Source organism: Dryobates pubescens, chromosome 9, assembly GCF_014839835.1.
Source record: "Dryobates pubescens isolate bDryPub1 chromosome 9, bDryPub1.pri, whole genome shotgun sequence".
Taxonomy (NCBI): domain Eukaryota; kingdom Metazoa; phylum Chordata; class Aves; order Piciformes; family Picidae; genus Dryobates; species Dryobates pubescens.
This window is the reverse complement of record NC_071620.1, coordinates 31,937,772-31,952,353: the sequence shown is the minus strand read 5'-3', so window position 1 is coordinate 31,952,353 and position 14,582 is coordinate 31,937,772. Positions and strand designations below refer to the sequence as shown.

General features: G+C 41.4%; 1 protein-coding gene across 1 annotated transcript in view; it reads left to right on the top strand.

The window, feature by feature from the left end:
* Positions 1-14,582, top strand: part of CDKAL1 (CDK5 regulatory subunit associated protein 1 like 1) — a 439,319-nt gene that overhangs the window by 128,955 nt on the left and 295,782 nt on the right. Inside the window, exons 5-6 of the mRNA XM_054164266.1 lie at positions 955-1,051; positions 13,374-13,422. Coding sequence (XP_054020241.1) covers positions 955-1,051; positions 13,374-13,422 — 146 coding nt within the window. The remainder of the gene's footprint in view (positions 1-954; positions 1,052-13,373; positions 13,423-14,582) is intronic.

Below are 14,582 nucleotides of genomic sequence, written 5' to 3'. Positions count from 1 at the left end.
GATACAGTGTGCAACTGTGAAAGATAGTTCTTAGTGCAACCCATAACATGTTAGAACCAGAAAATCTGCTAAAATTATTCATTGCTTCTCTTCTTTACTGTTTTACAAATTGTAATGCAGTAGTCATGCTGGGTTAATGTGTTAATGGATGATCTTCCAAGTTTAATGAACATAAGCAGGCTTTGCATCTGACTGTTTTGTATGCAGCCAATAGTTCTGTTTAGGCCTTCCTGTAGTTTCAAGACAGTGTGATGGCTCGATATTCACTGCTGAATTGAAAATGAGTCAGAGTACTCTAGCAAAGTGAGCAATGTTAGCATATCTTAGTGTTTTGGTTTCCTACTTGGGAGAAAGGTAGCATCAAAGCTAAGGAAAGATGTCAGTTAATATCCTGAGAAATGTTTCTCTGCCAAAGGCAAGCCGTTCAAGCTTGAAAATGCTCAATATGATTTTAAAAAAGCATTTACATGAGCATTTTAAAGTAAACATCATAAAACTGATATAGCTGGTCATTTCTGACTGGTATAACATAAATACTGCGCTCTGAGCCAGTGGCTGCTGATTGTATGGGCTGTCCATTGCATTCTGTCCGACTTCTCCTGATTGCATTTAATATCTCTGGCTCATTTTCTTGGCCAGATTCTCTGCTATCATTGTGACAAGTGAAGGTTAATTTAACTTGCTTAGGGCTTTCACAGTTATACTTTTGCCCATGATACACAGTGGTAGTGGCCTCTCTAGATACTCCCCAAAATGAGCCACATGTGCCATAGCTTCCTGTGGGGTTCTTTTGGTATGTTGATTTCTTTGGTTTCTTGAGGCTCAAATTTGTACAGGTTGCTTTGGATTTGGGACGGTTTGTGGTTGCTTTCCCATGTCATGTGCAATATGACTACTTTGAGGTTGAAATCAGTTTTGTAACTATTAACACCAAGTCTGTCTGTCCTTCTTTAGGAAAGCCCAAGAAGGGAAGAAGAAAGTGGTTCTAGCAGGCTGTGTGCCACAAGCCCAACCTCGTCAGGACTACCTGAAAGGCTTGAGTATCATAGGGGTATGTATCTTTATCAATTAGAAAACAAGGGGTTTCATAAGTGTTTTCTGTGGGTTAGTGTCAATGTATGGGCTTAGTTGCCTTTCTTTTGGAAAAAGCAGCAGAGAAGCTTTGTGTCCTGTGTCATGTCCTGTACCATCCATGTCCTGTCTGTCCATTCCCCCCACATTTGTCTTCTTGTATTATGTAGCACTTAAACTTATTTCATCCAGGGTGATTTGGTTTGATTATAGCATTAGGAGAGAAGGAAAATGTTCAGGGGACATTAGGGGATCTGAAAATGTCCAGGCTTCATGCAGGATCACTTTAGCTTGGGAAACTTGAAGTTTAACTTTTTTATTTGTTTGTTTGTTTTCTTTCTTCCTCCCCCAATTTTTTAAAACTTGTCTTGTAAGCTACAATGTAATTTCTGAAAGTTAGCTTCCTTGTCTTCATTTTGTTTCCTAGTTTTGTTTGTAGTTTTGTATTTATTACAGAATGATTTCTATTAGGAGTTAAATTAGGCTCTTGATGCAGTGTTCCCAAGTACTTTTGAATTGAATGTGGCAATACTGCAGTGTGATCTTTGCAATAAGGACACTGTCATTGCTGTGGTAAAATTCACTGTGCTTTAAGTAATAGCTGCTTCAGCTCAGAAACTGTTAACAGAAGCAAAGCTGTGGTGATATTGTCCATGTTTTCAGTTTGCACTTTTAAGATTTTCTTATCGTTGTACAAAAGGTACACATGAGGGGATGACTGTATTTGGAGGATGTGGGTTATCTTACTATTGCAAAATATTTTTGAAAGGCCACTTTCATGGAACTGAGAGGTAGAAAATGTTCTGTTGGCAGTGGGATATTGATTCAGCTTTAAACTTCTAAACATTAAGAGTATGGGTTTGGAAATCTTGCCTTACCGCCAGGTTGGTCTCGTCTTCGAGTTGGCTGAGAGATAGACTTGATTTATTGTTGCTTATGCAAGCTCTGCTACTTTATTTTGTTATTATTATTAAAAAGAACAATGTTGTTTAAGCATGTGGTTATTTACCAGCCAGTACAACTCCCTTGGGGTGGCTTTCTGGAGGCAAAGTGTGTCAGAGGGCTCTTCCACTTATCTTGTTGTGACAGAGGAGGAAGTTGCAATGTAACTAGCAAAGAAAATCTAGTAAGTGAGGGCTTGTTTCGATCTGCACTTGAGAAACACAGGACTGAACTTCCACTGTTCTTTCTTTGTTATTTCACTTGGGCAGAAGGGAAGGAAGGGCAGCTTTATATCCATCTTACCATTTGTGACTTGTGCTTTTTTGTGGTTTCTTTCAGTCATTGGAACTTCTAAAAATCATGTGGGTTGGGGGTTGTTGCCATAGGCCGTGTATAAGAAAAGGAGCTCTTCTCTGGAAGGGGGAAGCTTCAGGTAGTAATAAACCTGCCAAATGTTAAAAGTACATAAAACACCTAATGATGTATTACATAGGTCTGCAACCATTTACACTCAGGTAGTTTCCAAAGCTTGCTAATTTATGTTTGGTGCATCTACTTCAAACTCAGGTGCACATATGGTATTGCAAAGAGAAGTCGATTCTTGTAGTTAGGAGTTGTCCTTCACTCTTCCTTCTCAGTTCTTAAAAAACCCACCACAACCACCAAAAAAACCCAACCAAACCCCTTTGTTTATGCTGATTCTTGTGAGGGGATGATAGGGTAATGATTTCACAGATCGGTTATATTCAAGGACTCAACAGTGGATGTGGGTAGTTATTTCCTCACTTCCTGAGCCGTATACAAGGGCATACAAAACCTTTGTTCCCAGTGGTAAATTGAACCATTGGAATGAAAGGAGGTGTTTCTTTGATACTTGTCTGGAGTTCTAAGGTATTTGATATCCCAATGATACTGCAGGTTGGACCCCAGGACCAGTTTGCTGAGGGTTCATGGATCTCAAAATGCTTTACAAACATCATAGAATTGCTTGGTTAGAGAAGAACTTGAGACTGAGTCCAACTATAACCTAATCTTCCTCTACACAACTGCTAGACTATGTCACTGAGCTCCACATCCAAACATCCCCAGGCATGGGGGCTTCAGGAATCCCTGGGCAGCCTGTTCCCATGCTCCCTAACCTTTTTGATGAAGGAATTTTTCCTGATATTCAATATAAACCTCTCCTGTGCAGCTTATAACCATTTCTTTTAGTGCTGTCACTTGTCATCAAGAAGAGGCTGTCTTCCTCCTCCTTCCAACCTCCCTTCAGAGGAGGGGGTTTTGTGACTGAAGTGCAGCACCCAGCACTTGGCCTTGTTGAATGCCATACAGTTAACCATGTATCTGTACTTTGAAATAATCAGACTTACTGGACATACTTGAGAGCACAGGGCCTTAGTAAACACCTCTGTTCCATTAAAGGCATACAGTAGCTCCACAGGTGAGTGGATCTTTTCCCAAATGAGAATGTCAACCCCAATTCTCCTTCCTTCCTTCTCCATCTTTCCTAAATTGACATCTACACTTGTTGTCTTCTGCTGTACACCCATTTTTGAAGAGAAGAATTTCAGACCATTCTTGCATCTGCACAAAGTGTCACCAGGGCCATAATCCCTCCTCTGCTGCTGTGCTCCACGTCAGAAGGTGCAGGTCCTGTGTATGGTAGTTAGTGCAACTTGGCCAAGTTGAACCTGAAGTCACTGCTTGCAAGCCGTGAAAATCTCTCTGCAGAGGCTCCCTGCATTCCCCTGACCTCCAAATAACCCTTCTCTGTGGCTGTTTTATTCTATAAGACAAGCTTTAGGTATTTATTATTTTTAATGCACAGTATGAGACTGTGAAGTGTGATTAGTGGAAGTGCTGAATGCTCCCAGTAGCAACACATAACACTGGGAGCACTACTGTCAAGTAGATTCTTCAATATCAAAAGTGATAAGTACATTACAAAAAACAGACACTTGACTTCTCAAGCTGTATATCTATAATTGCTAAACACTTTAAAATATAATATCTCCATTTGTAAAAACCCTTCAGTGAGCATCATGTGCTATCATGAAAGAAGATAACTAAGGTAACCTTACCAAGGTGCCAAGTGCCTGTACATCCCTGCTTGTTTGGGGTTCTGTGTGAGTATGATATGCTGTGTGCTATTTCTGATGTTGAGTTCATACAGATTTCAGTGATGTTTGCAAACCCTTGCAGAGTTCTAAGGTCAGACTGCATTAAAGACTGCAAGCCTCTCTGCTGCCTGGATACTGGAGCCTTGCATAGATTCAAATACCCAACGTGTGTTTCATGAAAGAGAAATCTGATGGAATTTTGTTTTGAATTATTTGAATTAGCAGAACTTCTTGGAAAGTGTGCTGAAAACCAGGAAACAGGTGCACACTGTAACTTATGGTCAAGAATGATTCCATGCAAAATTCAAGCTCAGTGAGTTCCTCTCAGCTGGTTGATTTTGGCTTTTGAATTGCCACGTGGATATCCATACACCACGCTTGAACCTGGAAAGTTAGGAGTGAATTGTTGTTAAGCACCTGCTTTTAACAAGAAAACTGGATGTACAAATAGAAGATGTTCATTACCACAGTGGTTACATACTGTCCTATTGATCCAAAGGTGTAGGAATTCAGGTAAGAGTTATACTTCAGCTGCATCAGTGGTTAGCAATGAAAAATCACTTTACATGCTTTTCTGGGGCAGTCTTCATCCCTTTAATGTTTGTGTAGCCTTCTCACACCACCTTCATAAACCATAAATACTGCCCTTTACTATGGTCAGTGTTGTCAGGAAAGGTTTTAACCACAGATGTTATCCCTCTGAAGCCGAAGTAGCTAGTCACATGCCTTTTGAAGTTATGTATTAAGGCCTGGGTTTATACTGCCTAAGTGCTGTAATTTGAGAGACTGTTTTGTTCAGCTCCCTTTATGGTCAATGAAGATAATTATCTCTAAGATAATTTAGATCTTTAGAAGATCTGAAGTGACTTTTGAAGCCCTGTGTTCCCTTTTACTGGATTTAGAGAAGGGGTAGGCCGAGTAGGCTTTTAACATCCAACATGTGACAGAGCAGCCTGAACAAGCTGAGATGAAACTGAAGAGTTGAACTGGAGTGTTAAAATCTATAGGATTATAGATAGTAGGTTGTAATTACCTAAGATTATTTTATTTTTATAGCAATGGATTTGTTTCTCTGTGTGAATGAAAACCAGAGATTTGGAGGGTTTCTCCTAGATGAGAAAAAGAGATGAGTTTTACCTCAAGTAGTATTTTGTATATATGTGTGCTTACTCCCAGGGTGCTCATAAGCAGCTGAGGGATGTTTCCTTCAGCAGTTGTCTTGTGTGCAAGCAAGCTGCTGCTCTTTTCTATATTGTAGGTACTGTGTCCTCAGTTTCTCTCAGCCATTGCTAAAGTGTTTTTTTGGTGTTTCCCTCCACTCCCTCCCCCCCCCCCCCCAATAAACATTTCTAGTCTTCAGTATTTCCTTCTTCACTGGCTTCAAAATCTTCTTTGTGATAGCCACTTTTTGACATTTGATGTGCTTAGGCATTGCTTGTTTTATTGCTGATACATTTTCCTCTGGGAGACTCAGTTACTGTGCCAAGGGAAGGGCACTTGGGTGATGGTCCAGGAGAAATCTTGAAAGCATTGCCACTGTTCTGTGAACATCAGAAAAGCTTTAATCTTCAGACCTGCTATGGTGGAAAGATGTTTCAATGATGAAAGAAGCAGGCCCTGGAGAGCAACTGCTTTCACTCTGTGGGTGGTGATGAGGGTTCTGCCATTTCTAAACAGTTTTGGTAACTGTCCTTACCTGAGTGAGCTGAAACTCATCAGAAGGTGAAACTATAAACTGGTCTCTAGTTTGGGTTTACTTAATGCTGATTCTACCAGATTAATCCTAATCCCTTAACAGAAACAACATTTGTCAGCCAGGTGATGTGGATCCCTTTTGACTGCTTTCTAAAATTAGCGTGTCAGATTCAGGAATTTCTCTGTAATCTTATGATTTGGGGACAACAGTGTGAGGTGTTTTATGCTCAGATGTGCTAAAGTGGCACCACACTAAGAATCAAAAGATAATTTAAGAGAGATGCAACATACCAGTGGGCTCGTGACAGTGAGGATGCTTTCCAACTGCTACTGCAACTTTTTTTTTATTACTTTTTTCAGCACCTGGTAGTCAGTCTCGTCTGAGACGAAGGAACTTCAAGTCACAATTGTCATGACCACCATGATTATCCTGTACCAATCCTAGTCAGCAGGGGGGGTTGTGCTAAGATTCAAATAATTGCCTTAAATAAAGGCAAACTGATGCCACATGGCAGATGAATTTGGTTCATTAGACTGGACTGGAGCAGAGGGAAAGGGAGCAGGAAAAGTGAAGAGAGAGAGTGAGTGAGAGAGAATCAGAGAACAAAAGAAGAGAGATCCCCATTTTCTGGATTCAGCTCATAGAATTATCACAGGAACTGTCCTGGGTTCTTAGTGACAAATTGTGGCAGTTTGGGCTGGGTGCCTCCAGCTGCTGCCACATCAGCTGCACCTCTGGTGTCCAGAGGGTCCAACCCAGTAGGTGGGCACAGGAAATAGTGTGTTTCATATCCATAATATCCTGTGCCTTAGAAATCCATCTGCAAAGTCATTCTTTTCCTCTTTCTTCCCTCTCTGTTGGCACGGGAGATGCTCCCTAATGGGTAACAATGACAGAGTATCTCAAGGCCACTTAGGCCTGGCTAGGCCTAATGCCAGGAGGAGAAGGTGGGGGGGGGGAGGAGTCTCAGACCTTGGCCAGCCTGAGACTAGCCTAGCAGGGGGAAGAAAGAGCCCTGGGGGTTTTGGGTACACCCTTAGGTGGGGAGAAGGGGAGTTTTGGGAGGCCTTTGGGTGTGCTTTAGGGGACTCTATACTTCGGGATTCTTTTGTCACTGTGCTTGTAGCTTCTGTAAAACACTTTCCACTTTTCCATTTAAACATTCCATCAGTTCTGCAATCCATTTGTGTGAGTGTCATTCTTTTGCCCCTTTCAGGGGCAACAGAGGATCTGTCTGGCCTCAAACCAGGACACAAGAGCACACTTAAAGAAGGGACACCCTCCATGGAAGGATCAGAAACCAGGATAACCCTCAGTCTTCTTGTTGTGTCTGCAGCCACAGAGACAGGCACACAAAGGCTTCTCTCTTGGGAAAAAAAACACAACACATTAAGGCATTGGATATCATTATAAAAAAGAACTGTTTGCCTTTATCAAGTTTAGGGTGTTCTATCCAGCTTTGATGGTAAGACACAGCTAAAGATCGTATTTACTGTTTTGTATTGGTCTTCAGAAAGAGATTGGTCCAAATAGCTTTACCCACAAAAAGCTTCTCTCAGTGGATGCATTAAACTGAAAGAACATTTCACTGTAAATATTTTATGAGAGTTTTTCTTCCCAGATGACAAAGCAGGTGATGTTGAAAGCACAAAGCTACAAGTTTACCAAGAAGTTTTGGGGGGGACATGGTTGAGGCGTCTCAGAAAGTACCTAACTGTGAATAGGATGTGAAACAAAACTGTGTGTCTTACCTGTTCCTTTGCTGTGGTTGACTTACACAACAAAACTATGTAACTTCTGGACCAAGGAAGAGCTAGAAGTGCATCCTAAAGTAGTGTTGGGTAATTGTAATGCTGAAATATACACTCTTAAGGTAAAACCAAGCATATAAATTAGGGAACCTCCCTGAACCTCCCTAAAACATTTTAATCATCTCCCTAAAACATTTTAATCATTCGACAGCATATAAATGTATGTTTTAGGATGGATAGGGCAGTACTTTGGGCATGGCAGTGTTGGGTGTGCTGGCTGTTGCTAAATGACTGGCACTCAGTTCTGCAGATCAGAAACAATGACAGCTCAGTATGTGGAATGGGGTTTTGCACGCCTAGTAGAGAACCCTTACTAAGGATGACATGGGGTCTTTGCCAGAGGTCTTGGTTGCTCCCTGAAGAGAAAAGAGAATGTGAGGTGGTTTCTCTTACTTTCATGATCAGTTTGTGGATGCATTTTTCTAGATAGCTTTCCGTGGTCTGAGGCTCACCGAGTTCTACAGACTACAAAATCTCAGGGTGAATCTGCAGCCTCCCACTTAACTGCCTGTTAAGAGCGTTCAGAGTTTATAATCGCTCTTTTACAGGTTGCATTTTTTTTCAGAATCCATTCCCTGAAAAACAGTTTTAGAATGTTAATACTGGTTCTGAGACAACTTGGATCATGTCTAAGAGCTTGTAAGAATTTGCATGACCATCCTCAATGTGCATGCCTGTCTGCACTCACAGATCACCTGGTGTGAGACTGCAGACATAGCACATTATGAACATGTCTCTGGGCTGTTTATGCCCAGCAGTCATCTGTTGGGTGTGATTGTGACAGTATGAAGAGAACTGGGGGACTTTATTTGACAGATGGACCATGTGTGCCTTTCTATGCTCTTCTTGCTAATTATGGTACTTAGTTGGAGAGCTCAGGGTTTCTGTCTGTCACTGGAGTGCTAGGGTGTCCTGAAAGATGCATGGTTTGAAATGTGACTGGCTTGCAATTGTGTGTTTAGGAGCAACCTGCAGTTTCAACCTCAGCATGAATTGCCTTGTGTCCCTTGTGTATATAAGGATTGGAATATATGATAGTCTAGCCGTGATGCCACCAGGAAGACTTAATGATTTTTCCTGGTCTTCGTTTTAACTCGGGCTTCATGTTTAATACAATGGTCTTTCCTTGATTTTTGACCAGCTGATCTCCTCCTTTGGCTAATCCTTCATTCCATGGGCCTTGCTTGTGGTCTTGCCCTATATCCATTTCAGCCGAGATTTCTGCCTCAGCCCTGATTTGCAGCAGGTGGTTTGGGCTTTTTTTTTGTGTAGTCCTGCTTAGTTGCCTGCTCCAAGTCCATTTGTAATGGACAGGAAGTCCACCACTTGTATGCTTGCACCAGAAACAGATTTCACAAGATCTGGGGAGCCAAGTATGGTGCAGTAAGGTAGCTGCTGTCATTCCTGAAGTTTTGGTTTGTTGAAACTTGTTAGAAAGAGATGTTGAAGAATGGTCTCTTTCCTTTCAACCTCCACTAAGAATTTTTAAGTCTTGGTGCTTCATGGGCTTTGCCATGCCTGTTTGAGGCATTATTATCCCTGCTTATCCCTGCCTATGACAGTACTCCAGAGTGGAATTATCAATAAGGTGGGGAAAAGAAATCCTGCAGGCCTTTATATACCCAAGAAAATTTGATTACCACAGTGTTGACTTTTCTTCTTCTCCCTGCCCTCCCCCAACTTTAAATAATAATAATAATAATAATACAAACAAAAAACCCCAACAAACACAACCCCTCCCCCAAGAATCCTCTAAACCCTTCCCTTTTCTCACTCCAGATTCAGTCAGGTTTTTTTACTAAAATACTTTTATATTCATAAATGCAGATTGGAAGCATTCCATATTTTCTTCTTGAGCACTTAGGGCTTTAGCCAAGCAATTTCCAATAATTTCAACTGAAAAATACTTAATGTGTGAAATAACATAGAAGGCAGAATTAACATCCATTTCTAGTCACAGCTCTCATTATCTTTCAGACTTATGATTTTACTTACATGAACCATCTTCTTGACAGACATACTCAGAATAATTTAATTTATCCAATAAAATGAAAATACATTATACTGGTTGATTGATTTCTATTTATTTATTTCATTTCCACCCTCCACCAGCCTTTTTTTGACAAGGGGTTTGGAGCTTTGCATGAAGTCCCCAGATACACAATACAGACAGTGATCACAGAAAAAAGAATACATATATGTGGTTGGAAAAGATCTCAAAGATCATCCAGCCCAACCTTCAACCCAGCACTGAAGGGTCGACACTAAACCATGTTCCTGAGTGCTAGGTCCACACAGTGCTTCAACACTCCCAGGGACAGCAACTCCACCACTGCCCTGGGCAGACCATTCCAATATTTGAGAACCCTTTCAATGAAGAAATATTTCCTAATATCCAGCCTAAACCTTCCCTGGCACAGCTTATAACCATTTCCTCTAGTCCTGTCTAGACTAGACTAGACTAGAGTAGACTAGACTAGAATACCAGGTTGGAAGAGACCTTCAAGATCATTGCATCCAACCCATCATCCAGCACCATCTAATCAACTAAACCAAGGCACCAAGCACCCCATCAAGTCTCCTCCTAAACACTTCCAATGATGGTGACTCTGCCACCTCCCTGGGCAGCCCATTCCAATGGGCAATCACTCTCTCTATGAAGAATTTCTTCCTAACATCCAGTCTAAACCTCCCCTGGTGCAGCTTGAGACTGTGTCCTCTTGTTGTGGTGCTGGTTGCCTGGGAGAAGAGACCAGCCCCCGCCTGTCTACAACCTCCCTTCAGGTAGTTGTAGAGATCAAGAAGGTCTCCCCTGAGTCTCCTCTTCTCCAGGCTAAGCAACCCCAGCTCCCTCAGCCTCTCCTCATAGGGCTTGTGCTCCAAACCCCTCCCCAGCTCAGTTGCCCTTCTCTGGACACGTTCCAGTAACTCAACATCTTTCCTAAACTGAGGGGCCCAGAACTTGACACAGTACTCAAGGTGTGGCCTAACCAGTGCGGTGTAAAGGGGCTGAATGACCTCCCTGCTCCTGCTGGCCACACTGTTCCTGATACAGGCCAGGATGCCATTGGCCTTCTTGGCCACTTAGGCACACTGCAGGCTCATGTTCAGCCTACTGTCATCCAGTACCTCCAGGTCCCTCTCTGCCTGGCCACTCTCCAGGCACTCTGACCCCAGCCTGTAGCACTGCATGGGGTTGTTGTGGTGAATGTGTAGAACCCGACACTTGGATGTGTTGAATTTCATGCCCTTGACTCTGCCTATCTACCCAGCCTGTCAAGGTCCCTCTGCAGAGCTCTCCTACCCTCTAACAGATCAACACCTGCTCCCAGCTTGGTGTTGTCTGCAAACTTACTAATGGTGGACTCAATCTCATCCAGATCATCAATAAAGATATTGAATAGGATTGGGCCCAGCACTGGTCCCTGGGGTCACCACTAGTGACAGGCTGCCAGCTGGATGTGGCACCATTCACCACCACTCTCTGGGCTTGGCCCTTCAGCCAGTTCCTAACCCAGCACAGAGTGCTGCTGTCCAAGCCACGGGCTGTCTGCTTGGCCAGGAGTTTGCTGTGGGGGACAGTGTCAAAGGTCTTGCTGAAGTCCAGGTAGACTACATCCACAGCCTGCCCCACATCCACAAGGTGGGTCTCTTGTCATCAAGAAGAGGCTGGGCCCCTCCTCACTTCAACTTAAGGTGGTTGTAGACAGTGATAAAGTTCTCTTCTCAGCCTCCTCTTCTCCAGACTGACCAACCCCCAGTTCCCTCAGATGCTCCTCACAGGCCATCTGCTCCAGGCCCTTGATGAGCTTCATTACCTTTCTCTGGGCACGCTCCAGCACATCAATATCCTTGATAATAGGTGGTTCAGGTTATGAACAAAACTATGTTTCTCTTGGTTTAAAATTATTATGAATTTAAACAGTTTAGTGTTGAGGTATGTGCCAGTAATATTTTAGGCAATGTATTTGACACATTGTATTCCCTGTCCACAATTATTCAACATAATTATGTTGCAATTTTTTATTTGTTTTATAACAAAGACCCTAAGTCTGGCTGTATCTCAGGTCATGACCTTTTAACTTGTGGAGGTGGCCCTTGTATATATACATATGTGTGTATGTATGTAAATACACACGTGCTTCTTTCAACTGCTTGTGTTCTTTCTTTACAAGCAGATTGCTAAGTATTTACATATGCTTATAATACAGAAAAATTTAGTCTGTATCTTTTGACAATATTGGTGATACTTTCAATAACCTAATTTCTAGAATTTGTAACTCATATGCTGTATTCAGGAATCTGAAGTGGGAGAGATTTGTGTTTGTAAAAGACTGAATTTCAGAAGTTTGTTGTTCTTAATTTTATTCATTTTTAAAAAGTTTTACATGGACGTGATCCCCCACCCAGGCAAGCGTGTGCTGTGTGCTGGGATCTCTGGATCAGACAGCAAGTACAGATGAGATGTTTGGGTTTTTTTTCACTGCTGTGGGAAATGAATATGAGAGAGAGATGATTGTGCAGACATGTTTACAGGAAGTGACAAACTCGGTGGTTTAAGGGCACACAGAATGACTTCGATGCAAGGAATCCAAGTTGCAGGCTCCTTGTTGCAGACCGTGTTCTGTTCTTGAAGCCTCTGCAGCTTGTGCTTATCTGATTGTTTTTGAAGCAACAGGGAAAAGAAAGTCCAAGAAAATAACTGCAAAAATGATAATAAATCCAGTTCATATAATGTACAGCCTAGAGAAGCAATGTTTAAAAAGGGATAGCTGGGGAAAATGATAAACTAGTTCAAGTGCACAAAGTAGGCTTTCCTGCACATACGTGCACGTACACAGTAGACGTTGCATAGGATAGGCAGTTTGGTTGATAGTTTTAGGAAGAATTTCAGCTTCAAGGATTTCTGAATGTTTAGTGTTGCAGTGTTTAATGCTGATTCCTTCTACTCAAAATCTCTAATAGTACATTGGCCATTAATTTAAAATAAAGAATAAAATATCCATTAAGAAATAATTGAACTATTTTTCCCCTTATAGGTGAATTCTGGCAAGTGTAACACTACAACATAAATTTGTTGTCTTCTCTGTGTCATGGTCATTAAATACTATTCTGTCTTGTGAGAAGCAGCATCAGGGCTTTCCCTTCCATTTCCAAACGCAGCCTGCAGTAAGTCTGAGAGTAGGTGTTAATCCCTTAAACTTGATAAGAGCTTTTGAAAATTCTTCTCATATTTTAGTGTTTTTCCTCTGTAATACTTACTTAATTTTCTTCTCAATAGTTGTCCCTCACAATATTCTCAGCTTCTTGTAATATTCTCTGCCACTGCCATTTTGGTGTTAAGACTAGAGGGAGGGAGAACTTAAGGGTTGTTTGAGCTCTCAGGTGCTGACTGCCTGGTTGACCACTGTCTTTCACACACCATGAATATCAGTTAAGACTCTTTTCTAGGGTGCCTCTTTTTTTTAGCCATTTGGTGACTTTTCTGCCAACGTTACAGGAAGTTACTATTTTTGAGAGCAAAACTTCGTCTAAGTTAGGTGGTGGGTATTAAAGTCACTCTGGGGCAGGTGAACCAAGATGCTCTGTAAAAAAAACACCTGGCTAAGCACATGCTCCCAAACTCTTTATTCCCTCTTAATGCAGAAACCCAGAGTTTTGAAAGAAGAGTTTTTCATATAAAGTTTGTCCTATTGTTGCCTACTTAGATATTGACCTTCTGACTTTTTTTAGGTTCAGCAGATAGACCGTGTAGTAGAAGTTGTGGAGGAAACTATTAAAGGTAAGCATCACACTTGAAATAATTGAAGCCAGTCTGGAAGCTGTAAATGTTAGCTAGAAGCAGTACTGCTGTCCTATTCTTGATCAACCTAAGGCTTGCTTTAGCCTGTAGTAAAATGTATGGGCAGTGATATACTTGGCCCTGTGTGTTTTGTGTAAGTAGTAATTTTAGAGATCTCTTGGCAGGAGCTCTGTGGCCTGGTGGATTCATAGGTACACAGTTCCAGGGGAGACTTGAATTGTTTCAAATTCCATCAGTGTAGGTGGATGTGGAGTATTGCTGAAAGTGTCTTTGCACTATCTTAATTCAGTGCTATATCTCTAGTTTCTTATTTTGAAGCCCCTCATGTTCTTTTTTCTTCAGATGCTTTGGCTTGCTTCCCTGAGCTTTCCTCAGCAGGGCAGATAAATTATCTGCTGGCTTAATGTTCTTTTGTAACTGTGTTCCTTGTTCTCTCCGTGTTCATGTGTGTACACTTAGTACTTTGCAGTGAAGGGGGAGAAAAGGCAGTATTGTTTCTGCAGTCTGACTAGTAAACATTTGCTTTTAAATAAATATATTTGTCTGGGTCTTTCTGGGTTACCTAAGTTTGTCTCCATTACTTATCAGGCCATAAAAATTACTGTTCCATGAAGCTTTAAATTACAAGGTTTGGTTTAATCGCCCGTACTTTCAATATAAACAAGTGTCTAGGCCACAAGACATTGTCTGTAACTTTAATGTTGGAGTATGACGGTTTTGAAGTGCATCACAAAAATGTAGAAATAGGACAACATTTTGAAACAAAAAAGGTTCTGTCAAAAATTGTGTAGTGTGGTGTCATGCTTATACAGATTGTGGTTTGAAGGCCTTAGGAGTTTGTGTTGTTTTGAATGCTTTAAAAAAATGAAACCTGTACTCTTCAGGTACTCCCAACCAAAACTTCTCCCTGTTTGTCTTTTACCTTATAGCTTCTATTTTTTTATTTTGGGTACAACCTACTGAACCCCATACAAAGAAGAAATATATCCAACATATAAATATTTATTATTAAATCAAGCTTTCTTTTCCCCAAACCATCACAGTGTTTATGACAATGTGTTGGAATTGGGGATGCTTCATTACAGCAGCACAGTATTCCAGATCCTTATCTGATTTTCCTGAATGTTATTTATTCTTAA